This window comes from Oncorhynchus keta, chromosome 19 (assembly GCF_023373465.1).
Source record: "Oncorhynchus keta strain PuntledgeMale-10-30-2019 chromosome 19, Oket_V2, whole genome shotgun sequence".
Lineage (NCBI taxonomy): Eukaryota > Metazoa > Chordata > Actinopteri > Salmoniformes > Salmonidae > Oncorhynchus > Oncorhynchus keta.
The window spans coordinates 66825778-66847535 of NC_068439.1; the positions used below are offsets into that span (position 1 = coordinate 66825778).

General features: G+C 42.4%; 3 protein-coding genes across 7 annotated transcripts in view; 2 read left to right on the forward strand and 1 right to left on the reverse strand.

The window, feature by feature from the left end:
* Positions 1–14017, forward strand: part of LOC118398740 (monocarboxylate transporter 10-like) — a 60850-nt gene extending 46833 nt beyond the window's left edge. Inside the window, exons 4-6 of the mRNA XM_035794390.2 lie at positions 8889–9032; positions 9200–9428; positions 10586–14017. Of these exons, the coding sequence (XP_035650283.1) occupies positions 8889–9032; positions 9200–9428; positions 10586–10824 (612 nt within the window). The 3' untranslated portion in view covers positions 10825–14017. The remainder of the gene's footprint in view (positions 1–8888; positions 9033–9199; positions 9429–10585) is intronic.
* An 833-nt stretch (positions 14018–14850) lies between these two features.
* On the forward strand, positions 14851–20799 carry LOC118398741 (sodium-dependent glucose transporter 1-like). 2 transcript variants are annotated; one of them, XM_035794392.2, is made up of 5 exons: positions 14851–15369; positions 16633–16801; positions 18022–18138; positions 18249–19360; positions 19476–20799. In XM_035794392.2, exons 1-5 carry the CDS (start codon positions 15088–15090, stop codon positions 19572–19574), a joined length of 1779 nt encoding a protein of 592 aa, XP_035650285.1. In that variant the 5' UTR covers positions 14851–15087; the 3' UTR covers positions 19575–20799. The 2 variants fall into 2 exon arrangements, with proteins under 2 accessions (XP_035650285.1, XP_035650284.1); XM_035794391.2 differs by having other exon boundaries at positions 18249–20799.
* The window catches only part of LOC118397878 (DNA polymerase zeta catalytic subunit-like), a 110973-nt gene continuing 110008 nt past the window's right edge, over positions 20794–21758 (reverse strand). For all 4 annotated transcript variants that reach the window (XM_052471113.1, XM_052471112.1, XM_052471115.1 and 1 more), the window contains one exon: positions 20794–21758. In XM_052471113.1, coding sequence (XP_052327073.1) covers positions 21618–21758 — 141 coding nt within the window. In that variant the 3' untranslated portion in view covers positions 20794–21617.

The window sequence follows — 21758 nt, forward strand, 5'->3', positions numbered from 1 at the left end:
TTACTTGGAGGAGATTACTTTGTTTTTTGAGGGAGGTCACTTTCTCCTGGGGAAGGCCCTCCATGTTTTCCTAACACTTCTCCAGTGTCTGCTACATGTCTGGGACACCGCTGGGCCCTGTCAGTGTCCACCCCCTGCCCCATCCGCATCCCCAGCCCCTCTGTCACCAGAACCATCAGGAAGGCTGGATTGTTCACCTTAACTTTCAGGAAGGGAAAGCTCACCTTTGTGTGTGGGGACTAACAGAGCCGCCCGCTAAGCCTACTGGGATATGCTAGCTGTTCTGTTTTTCCTCCCTCTGCTCTGGCCAAAGTGCCGAGTCCCTTTTAGTGCCACAGTGTTTGTTTGTGCACGTCGTACTCGCAGGTACTATTCCCATTATCTGAAGCCAAGCCCGTCCCCATCAGCTCAAGATTGTGGGAGTCTAAAGTCCTGCAGAAGCTTTCCCTCACTCTATTCCAGGTATTTCACATATTGGAGGATTAGATAATGTCTTTCATGTACGACTGTGTTTGTCGAGGTCGGATCAAAGGGAAAGGAATTTCCAGGGACAAGTTTACACAAGTTTACTCTTGTTGCTGCATGTCCAATGTTGAATCTATTTGCCAGGGATGCCTGCCTCAACTGCCTGGATAATATCGGGGTGCAAATCAAAAGGGCAGACAGCAGAAGATCCAGTCAGTGCATGGATTGTATTACAGTTTTTGACAATTGCTTCCACATGATTTCTGAAACTATGGCTCCTTTTCTCTAAACTCGACACACAAAAACCCAAACACTTAATTCAAAACATTTTTATAACTTCTCAAACTGGTGTTTTTGCATGAAAACCCTACACACAAACCATCAAACTATTAGCTCTTATACACGCCAACTACACAAGGATGTGACAAATGTGTCTTTTGCATGTTCAGTGTGCAGTGGAGTCCACGGCAGTTTGTCATAGCACTCACACGTACATGTAAGTGCACAAATATACAGTATGTATGCATATTCAGTATATATTTACACTAATCAGACAAATATACAGTATGTATGCATATTCAGTATATATTTACACTAATCAGACAAATATACAGTATGTATGCATATTCAGTATATATTTACACTGTAATCAGACAAATATACAGTATGTATGCATATTCAGTATATATTTACACTAATCAGACAAATATACAGTATGTATGCATATTCAGTATATATTTACACTGTAATCAGACAAATATACAGTATGTATGCATATTCAGTATATATTTACACTGTAATCAGACAAATATACAGTATGTATGCATATTCAGTATATATTTACACTGTAATCAGACAAATATACAGTATGTATGCATATTCAGTATATATTTACACTGTATCATATACAGTATGTATGCATATTCAGTATATATTTACACTGTAATCAGACAAATATACAGTATGTATGCATATTCAGTAGTATGTATGTATGCATATTCAGTATATATTTACACTTAATCACACTGTAATCAGACAAATATATACAGTATGTATGCATATTCAGTATATATTTACACTGTAATCAGACAAATATACAGTATGTATGCATATTCAGTATATATTTACACTGTAATCAGACAAATATACAGTATGTATGCATATTCAGTATATATTTACACTGTAATCAGACAAATATACAGTATGTATGCATATTCAGTATATATTTACACTGTAATCAGACAAATATACAGTATGTATGCATATTCAGTATATATTTACACTAATCAGACAAATATACAGTATGTATGCATATTCAGTATATATTTACACTAATCAGACAAATATACAGTATGTATGCATATTCAGTATATATTTACACTGTAATCAGACAAATATACAGTATGTATGCATATTCAGTATATATTTACACTGTAATCAGACATGCAAGGGGGGAATAAAAATGTCTTTCTTTCTCAAAATATTGTATTTTCATCCAGATTTCGGGATGAACAGTAACAGACAGACAAAACACATACAGTAGAAGAGAAACAAATGGGCTTGTCCTCTTCCTCCTCCTTGTCCTCATCCCCCTCTTCCTCTCACTCTTCATCTAACTCGCTCTCCAAAAGTGGCCTCCATTGTTGTCCAAACCAAGAAAGCCAACCTGAAGCCTATTTGTAGTGCTCAAGCTCTGATTTCTGAGTGAAGAAATTGGCTATGTGTTTTTACACATGGGCACTGGGTGTAGGTAATCGGCAAATGAGTGTGGCATTGTGAATGGCAGTGTTTTCCAAACGAAACACAAGACCTGTTAGTTTTGAATGATGTGTCTAATGTAGAGAACTGTTTTGCAAAAAGGGTGTTTTACAATTGAAAACTGAGTGTAAAACAGATAATGTGCTTGCAGTGTTGCAGACTTGGTCTGAAGATGAGGTATTGTGAAAAACTAAGGTACAGTGTCACAGGCAGGTGTCACAGGTTAGCTTTCTCTCACTGCTTTCTAATTACAGTAAATTATGAAAAATGTTAATCAAATTAGGTTTATTCAGCATTTCCATTAATGTTGGATTTCCACCACTGTGAAAGTCACTCTCACTGGTGAGAGCTTTAACTCCCACCACTTCGACAACAAACAAACAAACCGATTTAGGTTGTTTTAAATGATGCAACCAGGTGCTGGGTGATGGAGAGAGTCTGACGTTGAAAGGGTTATAATAAAGCTCTTGGAGAGAATGAGGGAGTGTTGTTCTCTGGCTGAGCTGCAGATGGAATTAGTTTAGCAAGAACAGAGCAGATCTGTGGAGCTCTCAATGGCCATGTTTGTGTATATTGGTTTGAAAGAGTAGTGTGTGTGTGTGTGTGTGTGTGTGTGTGTGTGTGCAGAGCGGAGAGAGTGTCATTGATGATGAGGATGATGGTTGTGTTTGTTTGCCTGTGCATGTGTCAGAGAGAGTGCGTCAGTGTGCAATGACGCTGTTGTGGTGGTTGTGTGCCTGTGCCTTGGTCGTGCCGTGTTGGAGATGGTGTGTGTGTGTGGATGGTGGGTATTTATTTAGGAAGGATGTGCCATGTTCCCGACAGGTGCACCTGGCGGGTGGTAGGTCACATGGTCAGCCCATGTGCCAGAATACTACGGAATATGTGATCTCAGACAGGGACACAATTAGAGGCTGCGTCCCAAATGGTACCCTATTCCCTATATAGTGCACTACGTTTGACCAGGACCCATAAGGCTCTTTTCAAAGTAGTGCAATACACTACACTACATTTCATTCCAAAATCATGGGCAGTAATAAGCCCTTTGCTGCTATAACTGCATCCACTCGCCTGGGAAGGCTTTCCACTAGATGTTGGAACATTGCTGTGGGGACTTGCTTCCATTCAGCCACAAGAGCATTAGTGAGGTCGGGCACTGATGTTGGGCGATTAGGCCTGGCTCGCAGTCGGCGTTCCAATTCATCCCAAAGGTGTTGGGTGGATCCACGATGGGTGGATCTCACATTGTGCATGGGGGCATTGTAATGCTGAAACAACAGGAAAGGGCCTTCCCAAAACTGTTGCCACAATGTTGAAATCGTCTAGAACAGTGGTTCCCAAACTTTGTATGGTCCTGTACCCCTTCAAACATTCAACCTCTAGCTGTACTCCCTCTAGCACCAGGGTCAGCACACTCTCAAATGTTGTTTTTTGTCATCATTGTAAGCCTGCCATATATGATACATTTATTAAACATAAGAATGAGTGATTTTTTTTGTTGTTGTCACAACTTGACTTGTGGGAAGTAACAAAGAGCTCTTATAGGACCAGGGCACAAGTAATATTATAATAATCAATCATTTTGCTTTTTATCTAACCATCTTACATATAAAGCCTTATTTGTTAATCGAAAATTGTGAATAACTCACCACAGGTTAATGAGAAGGGTGTGCTTTAAAGGATGCACATAACTCTGCAATGTTGGGTTGTATTGGAGAGTCTCAGTCTTAAATCATTTTCCACACACAGTCTGTGCCTGTATTTAGTTTTCATGCTAGTGAGGGCCGAGAATCCACTCTCACATAGGTATGTGGTTGCAAAGGTCATCAGTGTCTTAACAGCGTGATTTTCCAAGGCAGGAAGGATACTCCAATCCAGAAATCTGGCAGTGGCTTCTGATTTAAATGACATTATCACAGAACCGCTTGTTGCAATTATGATGAGGCTCTCTTGTTCAGATATCGGTAAGTGGACTGGAGGCAGGGCATGAAAGGGATAACGAATCCAGTTTGTGTCATCCGTTTTGGGAAAGTACCTGCGTAATTGCACACCCAACTCACTCAGGTGCTTCGCTTTATCACATTTGACATTGTCTGTAAGATTGAGTTAATTTGCACACCCAAAAAATTATACAATGATGGTAAGACCTGTGTGTTGTCCTTGTTAATGCAGACAGAAAATAGCTCCAACTTCTTAATCAGCCTCAATTTTGTCCAGCACATTGAATATAGTTGTGGAGAGTCCCTGTAATCCTAGAATCATCATTCAGGTGATAAAAAGACAAATGAAAAATTATGGTCAGTAAAGAACTTTAAGCTTGTCTCTCAATTTTAAAAAAGTGTCAATAATTTGCCCCTTGATAACCAGCGCACTTCTGTATGTTGTAAAAGCGTTGCATGGTCGCTGCCCATATCATTGCATAATGCAGAGAATACACAAGATAATTCAGGGGCCTTGCATTAACAAAGCTAACCATTTTCACTGTAGTGTCCAAAACGTCCTTCAAGCTGTCAGGCATCCCCTTGGCAGCAAGAGCCTCTCGGTGGATGCTGCAGCGTACCCAAGAGCCTCTCGGTGGATGCTGCAGCGTACCCAAGAGCCTCTCGGTGGATGCTGCAGCGTACCCAAGAGCCTCTCGTTGGATGCTGCAGCGTACCCAAGAGCCTCTCGGTGGATGCTGCAGCGTACCCAAGAGCCTCTCGGTGGATGCTGCAGCGTACCCAAGAGCCTCTCGGTGGATGCTGCAGCGTACCCAAGAGCCTCTCGGTGGATGCTGCAGTGTAACCAAGTGGTGTCGAGATCAACTGCTTGCATGCGCATTACCACTCCACTATGTCTCCCTGTCATGGCTTTTGCACCACCAGTACAGATACCAACATGAGCAGCAGCTACGTTTGGCTACATACGGACCGTTAGTGGAATTCCCACGAGTTAACGGTTAATGTGATTGGATGTTAGTTATTTGACTAGGCTACCTGTATTTGACATTGTGTGATTCATCACTCCAGAGAACGCTTCAGAGTCCAATGGCGGCGAGCTTTACACCACTCCAGCCGACGCTTGGCATTGCGCCTGGTGATCTTAGGTTTGCTCGGCCATGGAAACCCATTTCATGACGCTCCCAACGAGCAGGTCTGACGTTGCTTCCAGAGGCAGTTTGGAACTCGGTAGTGAGTGTTGCAACTGAGGACAGATGATTTTTACACGCTATGCTCTTCAGCACTCTGCAGTCCCGTTCTGTGAGCTTGTGTGGTCTACCACTTCGTGACTGAGCCGTTGTTGCTCCTAGATGTTTCCACTTCACAATAACAGCACTTACAGTTGACCGGCGCAGTTCTAACAGGGCAGAAATTTGACGAACTGACCTGTTGGAAAGGTGGCATCCTATGACAGTGCCGCGTTGAAAGCCACTGAGCTCTTCAGTACTGGCCATTCTACTGCCAATGTTCGTCTATGGAGATTTTATACACCTGTCGGCAACAGGTTTGGCTGAAATGGCCTAATCCACTAATTTGAAGGGATGTCCACATACTTTTGTCTATATATAGAATTTGTGCTGCCCAACCAGTGGGCATCCATTCATTTATTTATTAAATAATAGGATGCCCACTGGTTGGCGTTGGGTTCTTTAGCAAGTAAAGGGTAGATCGATGACCCAGCAGTGTTTAAGGCCCAGGTTCTGCTGGGTAATATAATGGACAAATCGCAGGCCTGGCATCTGAGCCAGCAGGGAGTGGGACACCCTGTGGACTGGAGGAATGTTGTCTGTGGGCTTTAGAACTATAACCCCGTGAAACCAGACTGACCACTGAGCTTACGTTTTGTTTCACTTGATACGTGAAGTGAAACAGAATGTGAGCTCGCAAGATCAGGCTGGCTTAATGAGACTACAAGGTCATACCATGGAATATAAACAATTGGCACAAAAAAAATAGTAGACATTTGGGCAGCACAAATTCTTCCGCTAAAAAGGTCACTAGTATGCGTCTGAGCCATCTTCATAGCCGATGAGTTCAGACTGTCAATCTACCTGACCAGATGTAGAAGTAACTGACAAAATAATGGAAACACTTGAGTAAATGAGGTATACAAAGTGTATTGAAAGCAGGTGCTTCCACACAGGTGTGGTTACTTAAGGAATGCCCATCATGCTTAGGGTCATATGCAAATGCAGGGTAGGCCATTTATTTTGGCTACCATGGCTATTCCCTCATAGGATGACAATGCCCCCATCCACAGGGTACGAGTGGTCAATGGTTTGATGAGCATGAAAACCATGTAAACCATATGCCATGGCTGTCTTAGTCACCAGATCTCAACCCAATTGAACACTTATGAGAGATTCTGGAATGGCGCCTGAGACGGCTTTTTCCACCACCATCAACAAAACACCAAATGATAGAATTTGTCGTGGAAGAATAGTGTCACTCCAATAGAGTTCCAGAATCTATGCCAAGGTGCATTGAAGCTGTTCTCTGTAGGCGTGGCCCAACAACCTTTTAAGACACTATGCTGGAGATTCCTTTATTTTGGCAGTTACATGTAGGCTATCATGTGACTTAGGGTGCTAGCCCAGGCTGAGAATGCCCTGTCACCCCGTGCACATTCCGACTGGAACGTAATTCTCTTGTTATGCACTTTTTTCTCTACGCATATTCTGACTTTGCTATTCACCCACTTCTTTTTTGTATTTTTTTTTATTTTTACCCCCTTTTCTCCCCAATTTCGTGGTATCCAATTGTTTTTAGTAGCTACTGTCTTGTCCCATCGCTACAACTCCTGTACGGGCTCGGGAGAGACTAAAGTTGAAAGTCATGCGTCCCCCGAAACACAACCCAACTTGCTTCTTAACACAGCGCACTTATTTACAATGATGGCCTACCTCAGCCAAACCCTCCCCTAACCCTGACGACGCTGGGCCAATTGTGCACCGCCCTATGGGACTCCCGATCAAGGCCGGTTGTGATACAGCCGTGGATCGAACCAGGGTCTGCAGTGACGTCTTAGACCACTTGGGGGTGGAGATTTTAAAAATGGTGTGTCTACAGCTACACTAAACAAACCTTGACTTAATTCCACCACCTTTAAGCACGATGAATAAGGTGGGGCAACCTGTCGGTTTCAAGTGGAATAACATCAACTTTGTTTTTCCTATAGAAATACCACTCATTCTCCATGCACTGATTTACACATGGATAAAATCTAGGTAAATTAGTATGCTGTTTGGAGAAGGAGATTTGTAAATATGAATGACAATTGTTAAATATCTATGTTACCTTATGATTGCTGGAGACAAATCATATGGCAGCAAACTAAAGCATATCAACCCATCACCTTTTCCACAGGGCAGTTTATGAAATGCCAGCCTTATAACCTGGGATGAGGTTTGGAGACCCAAGCTATAAACTTCTGTAGCTATGCACAAATGACAGTATAGCACCAAACTTACAGAGTTGATTTATGATTTCTAGAATCTAGAATTTCTAGATCTTTCTAGAATCTTTTAATTATATTCCCAGACTTTTCACTTTTTTTTCTCCAATTTGTATTGTGTTAAATATTAGCCACTATCGGTAGCCACCTTCAGTTATACCCAAATAGGCTACATTTATAACTGTCACTTTAGTGTTTAGCTTCCTTACATTTACCTTTCCTCTGTCACGTTGGTGTGGTTGTTCCTGAGGATCCCTAGCAATAGCAGATCATATTTGGTGTGTGTGTGTGTGTGTGTGTGTGTGTGTGTGTGTGTGTGTGTGTGTGTGTGTGTGTGTGCTCTCTGAAAGGTCATGGCTGGATGAGGTGTGTGTTTCACAGCTGCTCTCATTTAAGACTACACCGTGATGGGAGCATTAACATACGCACACCATGTAACCTGGCCCTACCCTGCCTAGGTTCAACCACGGCCCCTGGGAGTATGTGGAGGAAACCCCCTGGCGCCAATAAAGCAGGAAAACAGTTAAATCATCTGTGTGGTGGATGAGGGTCAGGGAGGTGGAATACAGGCTCTGTGACTGGGAGGCAGGAAGAGGTTTTGATGTAGTCTTTGGGGTCTGTAGCTAGTGGCGGGGCTCCAGGTACCGGGCCGGGCATCCCTGCCTCCCCAGCTCTGGGCTCACAGAATGGTGCAGTGGCCTTGAACAATCAACATCTGGGCTGCATTTCACATGCTCTGATATACTATGACCACAACTATGTATTCCCAGATTTTTGTGTTCGTACTCTCGCTTTGCCTGTGAATTGACCAGAATGATTTTCAGGGGCTGCTGTAAATATTATATAGGGGTCTGATATGTATAACTGTGGAGATGGGGGTGGGTTTTATTTGCTTGTATGAATGGTGTGCCTCCCCCAGGTGTAGAGCACCCTCTCTGGGGCATGAGTGAAAACACTGCTGTTTTAGGCTGGCGCCAACTCACACATCTCAATGTATACACTTACACAAACACACATGTAGATCCCCAATGAATCATGCACGAACAGTGCTAAGACATTGTGTTCCATATGCTTCCCTTTTCATCACCCCATCCCTCCAATGACATCTATAAGCAAAGCATCTATAATTATTTTGTCAGTTTTCCACTCAACGTACCATTTGATTTGGTAGCTGTGTTCTGATGTGACTGAGTGCTGATGAGGTGGTCGTGACCTCCGCGTCTGTCCCATAGATGAAGCACGTTGAGGAGCGCTTCGGAGAAGATGCCAACAAGGAGGTTCTGCTCATGTGCATCGGCGTCACGTCTGGCGTGGGCCGCCTCATCTTCGGCCAGGTGGCTGACTACGTACATGGAGTCAACAAGGTCTACCTACAGGTAAGATCCTACACAGGCCAGACTATGACTAGGCCGAAGACTCAAGTGTGCCCTATTCCTCATATAACCAACCTCATGCCATAACCATTACTGTAATCAGTTGTTGCAATGCTGCTGTGTTCATCACATTTACATCTCCTCCCTGACATCCCCTCCTGTCCCCCCAGGTGTCTTCATTCATGGTCATCGGCGTGATGTCCATGATGATTCCTCTGTGTCATGTGTTCGGAGGGCTGATCGCTGTGTGTCTGCTCATGGGCCTGTTTGACGGCTGTTTCATCTGCATCATGGCCCCCATCGCCTTCGAGCTGGTGGGCTCCCAGAACGTGTCCCAGGCCATCGGCTTCCTGCTGGGCATGATGTCTGTGCCCATGACCGTGGGCCCTCCTATTGCAGGTATAGTACAGTGGACAAGCCAGGCTGCATCCCAATGCTCCGCCCTTCTCCCCTCATAGATTTAACAATGATGGATACTACCTCCAGTGCTTAAACCAATCCGATGCACACTTTAGGAGAAGTGTGGAGGGAAAAAAATATTTGATTTGAATTGGGATGCAGCCCCAGTCTCTGTAGAATCATGACAACATTCTGCTGGGGACAATAGGACATTCTGTTGCTGCAAGATCAATTATACAGCCACACGGTTAGTTTGTGCTGTTTGGTGGTTTGAAAGATATGAACATTTAGCTTGATGATGTAAAACGTTGATGCGTTTCTCCCTGGAGTTTGATATGGGTTGTTTTTCTATAAACTGGTGCCACTTGGTGTTTATCTGTGGAACTGTGAAAGTAAGGTGTTAAATTCATACTCCACCAAACATAGAGGTACATAAATGCATCTTTTCAGAACACGGCAACTTCACACGTTCTACAAAGTTGATATGAGTAGAGACATTATGTCATGAATATGATACATGTGTAAGAAATTATATACCCTGTGGAAAATGTATGTCAATTCCACCCCTGGAATGTTGAGTGCACAGACGTCCATTCATGATAAGCTCTTTCTAACTTTGATGTCATTCATATCCACATGAGTCATGTGCAACCTGTTTACACTGTACTACAGACGAAGCATCTGTTTTCCTCAGAAATAGACTGGCATTCCAGGGAGAGGGAAGGAAACTAAGGGAAAGTCAGGAAGTCATGCAACTCGGTGCTGCCGAGGGATGGGAAACAACCACAAGGGGCGACGAACAGAGGGTGCTTATTGGCTCTGACCCTAATCCACTCAGTCTTCACTGGACAGTAATAATCAGCCATGTTTGTATTACAAGAGTGGGTTTCGACACACTACTTAGTATCACGCAGTCCCAGCACATATAAGCCTGCCTTTGTTTTATATCCGAGAGGACCAAATGAGGTGTTCACTGTGGTTTGACGTTACAGGGCTATGCCCTCAGGACTGGGGGCATACTATAGCTGACCTGTGGGGTTCAGGGGTGCTGCTGAACTTTGTACCTCGTTTTGTTGAGGCCAGTTTTTAGGACACTACATGAGTCATGATGAGCGACTCCCAGATGTTGATTTTTCTCTTTCTCTCGCTCTCTCCAGGGTTCCTCAGGGACAGGCTGGGGAGCTACGACGTGGCCTTCTATTTGGCTGGTATCCCTCCCATCGTTGGTGGGGCCGTGCTGTGTCTGATCCCCTGGGTGGAGGCTAGACGTATCAGGAGAGAGCAAGAGGCAGCCACGGATGGCACCCAGGAGCAGATGCTGAAGTTCAAGAGGGACAGTGGGGGTCAGGGAGATGCACTTGCAGCGAAGACCGCAGACCCCAATTCTGTCATCTAAAACACACTCAAAACAAAGAGATGCGTCCGGACATCAGAGTTCATACTCACTTGCAGGTATACACTTGGAACTGCTGATTATATATTTTTAATGATACAAGTATAGACAAAATATGTATTGACCTGTGGTGTATGTGTAAACAATATTTTAATGGCTGCTTTTGCCGGAGAATGTGGGGAAAATGTTGAAGTAATAATACATTGAACATGAATGTGATCTTGAAGAGCTATGCATCAGATTGTTGTTTTCCATCAATCTTACAGCTGTTGAATTAACTTAAAGGTTCAAATGGAAAATGGAGAAATCTCACATTTTATATTTCTTACAAGGGAACACGCGCATTACTTGGGTGCTTTTTGAAGGCTGCAAGCACTTATTTGACCTAAGAATAGCAGAGGCCAGTCTCGCTAGCAAATTCTCCCGTTTTCAATGTGCATTCTTTAAGGGCATTGAGGATCATTATTTTCATTGAGTAGAAATGTCCAATACAAACTTGAATATAGATTTTAGGCGTTGCAGAATTTTGAAAAGATAAACACAAACTAGATTTATTGGGTTTGTTTTTAAAACTATATTTCCAATCAACACTGGGGACATAATTGGCCATATAGGGTCAAAGAAACTATCTATTGTTTCTTAAATGACATAAGTAGTATAAGTACTTGCTTGTCTTGACTACAGTATAACAAAGATACAAAAAGTATACTGGTGAGTAGATTTAATAACCAGGAAAAATATTGTCAATGTTAAGTCACCCTTTTCTGTTTATCTGTGGGGGTTTTGATACTCTCTTAAAACATGGCAAGATTGTGAATGTGTGGGGAATTAGTGAGTTATATTTTTGAAGTATGACCCGAGTGTACAATATCACTTCAAAGAAGTACTGTATGCGATAATGAGTGGCGAGGTAGCTTGTTTCTAGTGGTTGTAGGATTTACCATTGTCTTAGTTTTAAAGGTGCTCGGCACCTCAAGGGAGCAGCTTAAAGCACAATTAAAGCGTCCCGCCCATGAGATGTGAACTGTCATCATCGTCATCTCAAGACTGCAGTAGTCTGGACCTGAAATAGGCCTGACTTTACCTGAGGCTGTATTCAGTCGTAATGATCTCTGATAGTTTAGCTTATTTTGCCCACAAAGTGCCTAAAAATCATTTTCAGTGTTTCTACATCAGAACCAACATTGTAATTTCATTGTACGTAGTTTATAGCCAGCACAAAACAGGATCCTAAAACTAAACGTCTGCTTGTCCGACTATGCATCGTGAGTGAATGATGAATGTCAATGTTGATTTGTAGGGAGTCATTGACATGAAACGTGGATTAATTCATTCATATTATGAATTCATTTATTGTTGAAGTTGAGTATTTTATCCCGCACATATAGTAAACTAATATTATACTTTCAGCATATCTTCTAATTGTAGTAGGCTCACTCGCTCCACCATATTTCAAATGTAATTTGAGATGCGAGCACCATTAGTCATTGACAAAAGTGACCATTAGTCAATGGTTAACTTGACTCAATGTAACTGTGCTCAGTTTAACCTTTTATTAGAAAAAGTATTTGTTTTAACGATCATATTATTCATATTTGTATTTATTTTTTTCTATAATTTGTTTAGTGGCTGATGTCATGCCATAATTGATGGGTGTTGGCCTTTCTCATTATTTGATGTATTGAAGGCCAAATGGTCCACCATTTTATTTTGTATTGATTATTCTGCCTGTGGCCTTGAAATGTAAAGAAAAGAACATGGCTGATTTGTCTACAGCCAACTGTTTACCAAAGCACCACCCTCGGGATAGTTTATTAGGCTTTTCAAACATGTTATCACCCCCCTGCAATTCAACAATCATTGATAATTATAAAGATTGCCCTTGGAGAACTTGAGAACCCACAACTTTTACAGTGAAGGATTTTGACTCTACAATCCCTTGACCACTAAGCACGCAGAAAAGTCATAATTTATCAAAATCCATACTATCCAGCTTTGGGGTTCATTGGTTTCTCCAAGGCAAGACTTGTGAAACAATCTACCTCCGATGTCATGCAAATTTCTGGTATTTTGTCCTGACAGGCTGGAGCTTCAAATGATTACAAAACTGGCCATGTTTCCCTTTCCTGTCATGGTCCTTTATTTATTATCCAAACATAAGGAGAGAGACTGTGTAAAAGAGTATTTCAGCTTCCTAGACATCATTGTTTCCTCAAAGGGTGTATTGCTGCCTATCTGTACCACAGAACCGTGTTTGTGTCTGAGAAGTACAGTGCTTCAGTGGAATTTTGTGACCTGGGAAATGCTAATAAATCTCTAATTCTGAGAAGAAAAGTTGCTATCTTGAACTTCAATCTTGCTTTTGGAATTCTCTTTTTTAAGCTTTGAATTTCCACATTTAAATGTTTTGCTGTTAACGTCAAAGTAAAATAATACCCTTGTTACAAGGAATGTTGGAGATGTTTTGTTTTCCTAACCAGAGAATATCTTTCCAATAGTACATTTCTAAATATATAATTAGTTTTATATATTTTTTTTTACATCATAGATACACAGTTGCGCAATTCACCAATGAAAGCCTCAGGTAATTTTTCAAGTATTGTAAATTCCTGAAATTGTACCTCCCAGAGGTTTTCTGAGATGCCCCTTTGCCATAAACCATACTAATCGTTTGAGTATAATTATTGATTCTCATACTGAATGAATTCCTTGCCATCCAAAGAAGTCACTTTTTGGGAATGTCCCGGTATTTAGAGAATGTAAAGAGAATGTAAAGAGGAGTCTATGCATGTTCTATTTTTGTTAAGTGGCTAAAGACCAAATTCAACAGCATATTGTTTGAAATGGTGTAATAACATGTTTCTACATACATACTGTATGTAGGTTATATAGATGTTTATAGCAACTCTTGCTGTACACAGGAGTAATTGTGTGTATTGATGCCTAATAATGCAACAAGAATCCTGTAATGCGTACTGTCACAAAGAAATGTATACTTTCACCCCATGTTTTCTGTAATTGTTCTGCAATTTTCCTGGTTCACTTCTTTATTGTGTACACATTGTGTACTGCTTATCATCCAAATCCCCCATAGCTTTATTTAATCATTTCAGCATGTTATTGCTTTTCATAAAGTCTTATGTTTTTTTTTTAATTGCATGATTGTGTGATATGTAATAAACACATTTTAAATACATATTTTTAACAAAGGAATGACTCAATGATTGATTTTTTTTCTTGAGTTTCTCACCACTCTTCAGTTGCATCATGGTAAAATTATTATAGGCCACACACTCACAATTTGAGTGTTTCAACATGTCTGTATAGGGCCTAGTTTATTTAAGCTACTTGTTTATTTATACTTTATGCTTATACACACACACCATTCTTCAGGCACCTACTTTCTAAATGATTAACACCTTCCTGATTTTGAGTTGCACCCACTTTTCAGCCACTCAGATCAGCCTCAATTCGTTGGGGCCTGTACTCTACAAGGTGTCGAAAGCGTTCCACATGGATGCTGGCCCACGTTGACTACAATGCTTCCCACAGCTTTGTCAAGTTGGCTGGATGTCCTTTGGGTGGTGGACCATTCTGGGGGAAACCCAGCAGCGTTGCAGTTCTTGACCCAATCAAACCAGTGCGCCTGGCATCCACTACCATACCCTGTTCCAAGGCACTTTGGGGTATATTATTGTGTTTATTTAGTAAATATGTTCTTATCTTTCTTGAACTGCACTGTTAAGGGCTGGTAAGTAAGCATTGTATGGAAAGAGCAGGTGTTCCTAATGTTTGTACACTTAGTGTATAAAGCAAAGGGTGATTGTAATTGTGTGCTGTAATCCAATGTCAATATTGGACCACCCTTTAATTTATAGCATTTTTACAAGTATAATTAATTTTTTGTAGTCGTGCATGTAAAGCACAGAAGCACAAATATTTATAATGATAAAGAAAACGTTTCACATTTCTAGTATGATCGCTAGATGTCGCTGTATTCGTGAAATAATTTAAATCATATGACTAGTACTTCCTGTACGCTGACGTCCATATTGTCATACACTTGACATGGAACCACGGCTTTTACCACCCAGCCAACGTTCCCCATGTCCGATTCTTCATGCAATGAATGAATGAATGACTCGAAAATATATCAGCAAGTGTCGTTGAAGGAACGGTCAGTGCGCGCAGTTTGTTTACCAAACGCACTGGCGCAAGCTTCCCAACCAGCAGGATACAGCGCAGCCATAATTTGACAGCTCGACCATGTCTGCCTCGGCCGCCAGAGATCCTGTTGTGAAAACGAAGCATGTTCGTTTCGCAAGAATGAAGGAGGATGACAATAACGATGACCAAGAGGAACATACTCTGTTTGACAAGAGGAAAGACACAAGGCGAGGGGTGAAGAGTGTAGTGAAAGGGAGGAAGGAGAGTTCGGGGTCCGATGGTGAGGTTGAAATCATCGGTGGAGTTAGCAGCGCCAGCGGTTCTGGAGGCTGCAGCGGCTGGATCATCACTATGGCGCTCTGTGCATCGTTCCTCGGACTGGTAAGAGTGCTTGTTGTTAGGCTAGTATGCAAGTAGAAGGGACTGCATTTGACAATGTTGTCAACATCAAGGCCCTGAAATTAGCTACTATATTTCGGAAACCGTTTACCGAACCAAACAGAGCAAAACGAGAGTTTCTGTTGGACAAATGCAGGTACCGGTAGATCCCTCCCCGTTTCGTTGTGTTTGCTTCCGTTTGAGAAACGTTTTGCATATTTTGGTTTAAATTGAAATTGTTAGGATTTTGTGTCCCTATCCCCATATATTCGCTAATACTAAATCGCAGGTTGTCTTTAAATGTTTAAAACGTCATCTTATTGTCCACGAGCTTTACAAAGGCAATGTATTCCCATTCAATAAGATTTAGCCTTTCCAAGATGCATTCATTGAGTTCATTATTTCTGTGATTGTGGTTGTTTCAGTGGAGGTAAAATGAGCTTTGTTAGGCCTATATCCTGAATGAACAGAATTGTTATTTCAGGGCTGTAAAACCAGCCAGGTCACCCGTGATACAAGTCAGTATTCGAAGTCCATCCATGTCTGAGGACGTTAAAACCCGCCACTATGGGCAACAGTGAGCGATGTTATGTTCAAGTAGGTTTCGGATTTGCTAGGGCATTGGACGGGGATGGGCGTAAGCATATGATTCTGGTGCCAAAGGTTGCATGTTCGACCACAGCGATAGATGTCTCAAGGCTTTTAATCCTATGCCAAATCTTGCCTCAACAATTCGGGGTTAATGCCTAAACTGTGGGGCCAAAGATTGCATGTTCGAATACAGTGATAAAGTTGTTTTTGAGGATTTTAGTTTAAAGTCTATGCCCAACCTTAACCATTCCGAGTTAATGCCTAACCTTAATATTTCGTTGTTAATACCTATACTTAACCCTAACTTTAACAATTCAGAGTTAATGCTTACACTTGACCTTGAGCACTGACATTTGATAAACATTTCATTTTGACATAAGACAGAGTTAGTTGGTCAAACTGGCTCTTCAACTTCAGAACTTTTACTTCCTGACACCTGTCCAAATGTACAATTTTGAATAACTGTCTTCTTAGAATGGGACATGAAAACAAAATGTTTACATTCTTTACCATTGGTTGCCACACAAAGTTCAAAAAATATATGTATCCTAGAAAATGAGGGGCCCTAGATGCTACCAATGTTTGCCTGAGAACTGCACTAGGGGCAGGGCTGTATCTTACTTATACTTGACAATACTAGTAAGTGTTTTTTAAATTATTATTTCTGTCTTCCAGGGGATGAGTATCTCTGTTTTAGGCCCCACGTTTCAAGACCTGGCCATCAATGTCAACCAGGACATCAGCAATATCTCCTACATCTTCGTAGGCCGCTCGATGGGCTATATAGGCGGCTCTATGTTGTCAGGGATTCTCTTTGACTGCATGAACAGCCTTCTTCTTCTGGGTATGTCTAACAAATTATAATATACAGAAACTCAAACCACAAATAAATGATGTCCGTTGGCAAAAAAAACTCCCATTATATTTAAGCTCTAAGGTTTGTGGTCCCATATGGCTCAGTTGGTAGGGCATGGTGCTTACAATGCCGCGATTGTTGGTCTGCCAGGGCCACCTGTATGAAAAATGTATGCATGCATTATTGTAAGTCACTTTGGATAAAAGCATCTGCTTAGTGGCATTTATTATTATACTGAACAAAAATATAAATGCAACATTTAAATAGTTGGTTCCATGTTTCATGAGCTGAAATAAAAGATCCCAGAAATGTTCCATATACACTTATTTCTCTTAAATTCTGTGCACAAATTTGTTTACATCACTTGTTAGTGAGCATTTCTTATTTGCCAAGATTATCCATCCACTTGACAGGTGTGGCATATCAAGAAGCTGAACAAAACCATAAATGCAACATTCTACAATTTCAAAGATGTTACTGAGTTACAGTTAATATAAGGAAATCAGTCAATTGAAATAAAATCATTAGGCCCTAATCTATGGACTTCACATGATTGGGCAGGGGTGCAGCCATGGGTGGGCCAATCAGAATGTTTGTTTTCCCCACAAAAGGGCTTTATTACAGACAGAAATACTCCTCAGGGCTGACGTGGTTACTCATGTAGACCATGCCAGAATGGTGCACATTGTGCTGGGGACAATACAAGGCCACTCTAAAATGTGCAGTTGTCACAACACAATGCCACAGATGTCTCAAGTTTTGATTGAGCGTGGAGTTGGCAGCCTGACTGCAGGAATGACCAATGGAGCTGTTTCCAGAGAATTGAATGTTCATTTCGCTACCATAAGCCGCCTCCAATGTCATTAGAAAGAACTTGGCAGTACGTCCAACAGGCCTCAACCGCAGACCACGTGCCCAGTCATGAGAAATCCATAAATTAGGACCTTATAAATGTATTTCAATTGACTAATTTCCTTATATGAACTGTAACTCAGTAACATCTTTGAAATAGTTGAATGTTGCGTTTATATTTTTGCTCTATATATATATATATATATATATTCGTCTACACAGTATGCACAAAGCCTTACTGTAGTAAATGCATCGCGTATGTTTATCAAAGAATGCTGTAGGTTGTTTTTTGTGGGTGTTCATTACCTTTTTCCACAATGCATGGTGCACTGTATAACACTGTATTTTCATCACAGGCCTTTCCATGTTGATCACAGCGTTTGGGATGTTTGCAATCCCTTTCTGTAAGACAGCCCTTCTCCTCACTGCTCTGATGTCCAGTATTGGAGTTTCTATGGGCTTTCTAGATACAGGTAGGAACAGACAATCTATCTTTAATATAGTAAATAGGTACTTACTGCACAGTACAAGACATGGTTCCTAGTGAATGCCTCTGATGCCATTTTACTGTCCTCCCTGGCAGGTGGTAATGTCCTGATCTTGCAGACGTGGGGAGATCAGGCTGGCTCTCACCTGCAGGCCTTGCACTTCAGCTTCGCTGCAGGGGCCTTCGTCTCGCCCATCATCGCCAAGCTGCTCTTTGGAACAGACTTGGAGCTGGATGTGGCTACGAACGGCAGCATGGCAGCCCCGCCGGTAACATTGAACTCCCCACCTGTCACAGACGATGTGTTCCAAACACAGTCCCTTTATGTACCCAAACGCTATGTCCTCAGTAGCAGCACCCTCAAGTCCATGTGGGCCTACATTGTGATCAGTGGTTTCATCCTGTTAATCTCCCTCCTCTTCTTCATCCTCTATGCCCGCCACAGGCCCCCTCAGGGCAGGGCACAGACCCCCTCAGGGAAGCACCTGGTGTCAAAGCATCACAACGCACTCATCGCCATGCTGTTTGTCTTCTTCTTCTGGTACGTGGGGGCCGAGGTGGCGTACGGCTCCTTTATCTTCACCTATGCTAAGGATTATATCCATATGGACGAGGCCCAGGCAGCAGGGCTCAACTCCCTGTTCTGGGGGACGTTCGCTGCCGGCCGTGGCCTGGCCATCTTCTTTGTGTCCTGCATGCATCCAGGCACCATGATCCTACTGAGCCTGGTGGGCTGCACCCTGTCCTCCCTGTTCCTCACCCTCTTCAGCACTAACAGGGTGGCCCTGTGGATCTGCACTGGTGTCTATGGTGCCTCCATGTCGACCACTTTCCCCAGTGGGATCTCCTGGGTGGAGCAGTACACCACAGTGACGGGGAGCTCGGCGGCGGTTTTCGTGGTGGGGGCAGCCCTGGGGGAGATGGTCCTGCCCGCTCTGATGGGCTTCCTGCTGGGGAGGATCCATGGTCACCCCCTGTTGATGTACCTGACCCTGGCCACCGCCACAATGACCTCCATCCTCTTCCCCTTCATGTTCTGGCTGGCCTCGTCCCCCAGCGGCCCCAGCAGGACACCCCGCATCAGGGGCCGCAAGGAGCCCGACGACAGTGAGTACCGCCAAGGCCTGCTGGACTCAGGAGCCAATGACGAGGAAGAGGAGCAGCAGGAGGATGACGAGGCAGACCAGTGGAATGACGCCGACTTTGAGGTAATCGAGATGGATGACGCCAGCCTTATAAACTCTCCGAATAAAGCATTGTTATCTCCTAATAAAGCGCTCTCTTTATCTCCTAATAAAGCGCTCTCTTTATCTCCTAATAAAGCGTTGTCACCTCCTAACAAAGGGCTCCCACCACCTGATGTTAAGGGGACATCAGGCGACATCAGTGCCACATCTGTCCCCTCTACTGCCCAGTCCCTAGAGCCCACAGTTGGGACCTCTTTTTCAGACTCTCCTGCTCTGCTGGGGGACTCACCCGGACAGAAAATGCTGCTTTCCCTGGACCGGGAAAAGAGGGACTAGGGCCTTTATTCAAACCATATCGTGGAAATTCAGCGTGATAGGACATTTAAAGGCAGTGTTCCCGCATTAGCAGAGAATACATTCACGGTAAACGCTGCATAAATCAGCTCAATCCAAAAGTACTTTGACATTTCTAGTGCGCAATCGGTAACGCTTCAGCGATACACATTGAAGAGCCCTAAACCTGGGATTCAATCCAATTGCGTTTTGTCCGCAATGGTCCTTTTAAAGGCATTGTTCCCTCGTTCGCGGAGACCGCATTCACAGTAAATGCTGCATATGTCAGCTAAATCAGAAATTAACTTTTTAGTGTCAGTCACGAAGTGCAATCGGAATGAATCACACCTAGGAGTTTTAGTCTGGGTGTGAAATGCACCATGAGTGCTGTAAAGACATTACAATAAGTACTTCATATATTAGTATTCTACAAGAGCCATGTCTCCTTCTCTCGAGAAACTTGTTTGTTAATGTCTGGTTGTTTGTCATGTGCTTATTTAGCTTGTTAACACTCACATGTAAGGGCTCTACTTAATCTGGATCGCTGAAGCGTTACAGATTACGCAATAGAAATGCCAAGGTAATTTCCGATGGTCCCGACATATGCAGCGTTTACCGTGAATGCAGCCTTCGCTAACGCGGGAACATTGCCTTTAAATTTCAATCATGACATTAACGCTGAACTTCCTGCGATACGGATTGAATAGAGCCCAAAATGTTTAATACTACGGATTTACCCCACAGTTTATGTCTACTATGTTATTTGAGGCTGTGTTTAGGGGGAAAGTTAGGCCTCTTACAACGGTTGCTGGTTTTAAGAATCACCAACGTAACACTGAAAATAGGTTCCTTTACATATCTTGGATGTAATATGTGAATTCTCAGCAGTTAAAGATAGGATGTTAGCCACCAATGTGGCCTGACTATGAATTATGTTTTTGTCAGACCTTTGAATGAAGTTTGTTTTCTGCAACAAAAAAATATATTTTAGAAAATCATTTAGAAGTGTTGTGCAGTGATCAGTTGTAGTTTTTCATTCAGATGTGTGATCTTTGTGCTAATAACTTGATCAATCTCTGAATTGTTCTATTAAAACAATGGAAATCACAACCATGACAAAATACTAATACATGGAGTTTTATTAAACCAATCGTCAACCTGCAGCCACAGCAATGTCCATTAAAAACGAAAACGAACATTTCCTTCATATATTTCTTTTTACATTTATAAAAATCCACAGATCCTGTGTATAGTTTTGGGAAACAATAGAATCCATCTTGACATGGTTAGATGAAATATGCTGTTAACATGGAGAAAGCATTAAAAAAAAATAAGCTTAAGGAAATAATATACTCTTGCCATAAATTATCAAAACACAGTATTGCAACAGTCCCAGAAGTAAAAACTGAAATGAAGTCCCCATCCTCTTGATAGGCATCAGTGTCTCGGAGTATAAGGATAATGCTTTGCCAAAATGGACATAAATACAAATGGAGGCGTGGAAAAAACGTATTACCATGGCACACAAACAGAATGGATCAAAAATAGCTCGTTGATTTGTCCACTGTGATTAGAGCTTTCCTTTTTTAATGCTGATGCACAGAGAGAATTCAGATGGGCACTGTACAATAACTATTTATAAAATGGTATTTGATATAAAAAGGGAAATGAAGTTAGTGGTTTCTTCGCATCGTCGGGAGCTCCTTAGGAATAGTGTTCAGTCTTGCGAGTTCAGAATAAAACGGTAAGGTCAATGCCATCGTTATGATACAGACGAGACCATCTGAAGAAAAACCATCAGCTTCACTCACAACCAACCAATAGCAGCTAATGAGAACAAATCAAAGCACCATTTAAAGGAAAAGACAAGGAAACACTGAGCTGGATGAGACAGCGTTGGTTTAGCACCAGAATAGCAGAGCAGTGGGCCAGAACGTGTTCAGAATCAGAACTGCTCCAGGAGCTGTCGGAGGTAGGGCACCTTGGAGAGCTGTCTGTTGACCCGGGACAGCTTGTAGAGCACAGGACAGTCCAGAGACACACACAGAACCTGCCGCTCCACACTGCCACTACAGTTCCTACAGAT

Excerpts from the sequence above, each read along its gene's own strand:
- LOC118398741 (XM_035794391.2), top strand. The coding sequence starts at position 15,088 with ATGTCTGCCTCGGCCGCCAGAGATCCTGTTGTGAAAACGAAGCATGTT. Across the intron at positions 16,802-18,021 it reads GAACAGCCTTCTTCTTCTGG|GCCTTTCCATGTTGATCACA; the intron begins GTATGTCTAACA and ends TTTTCATCACAG. Across the intron at positions 18,139-18,248 it reads TATGGGCTTTCTAGATACAG|GTGGTAATGTCCTGATCTTG; the intron begins GTAGGAACAGAC and ends CCTCCCTGGCAG.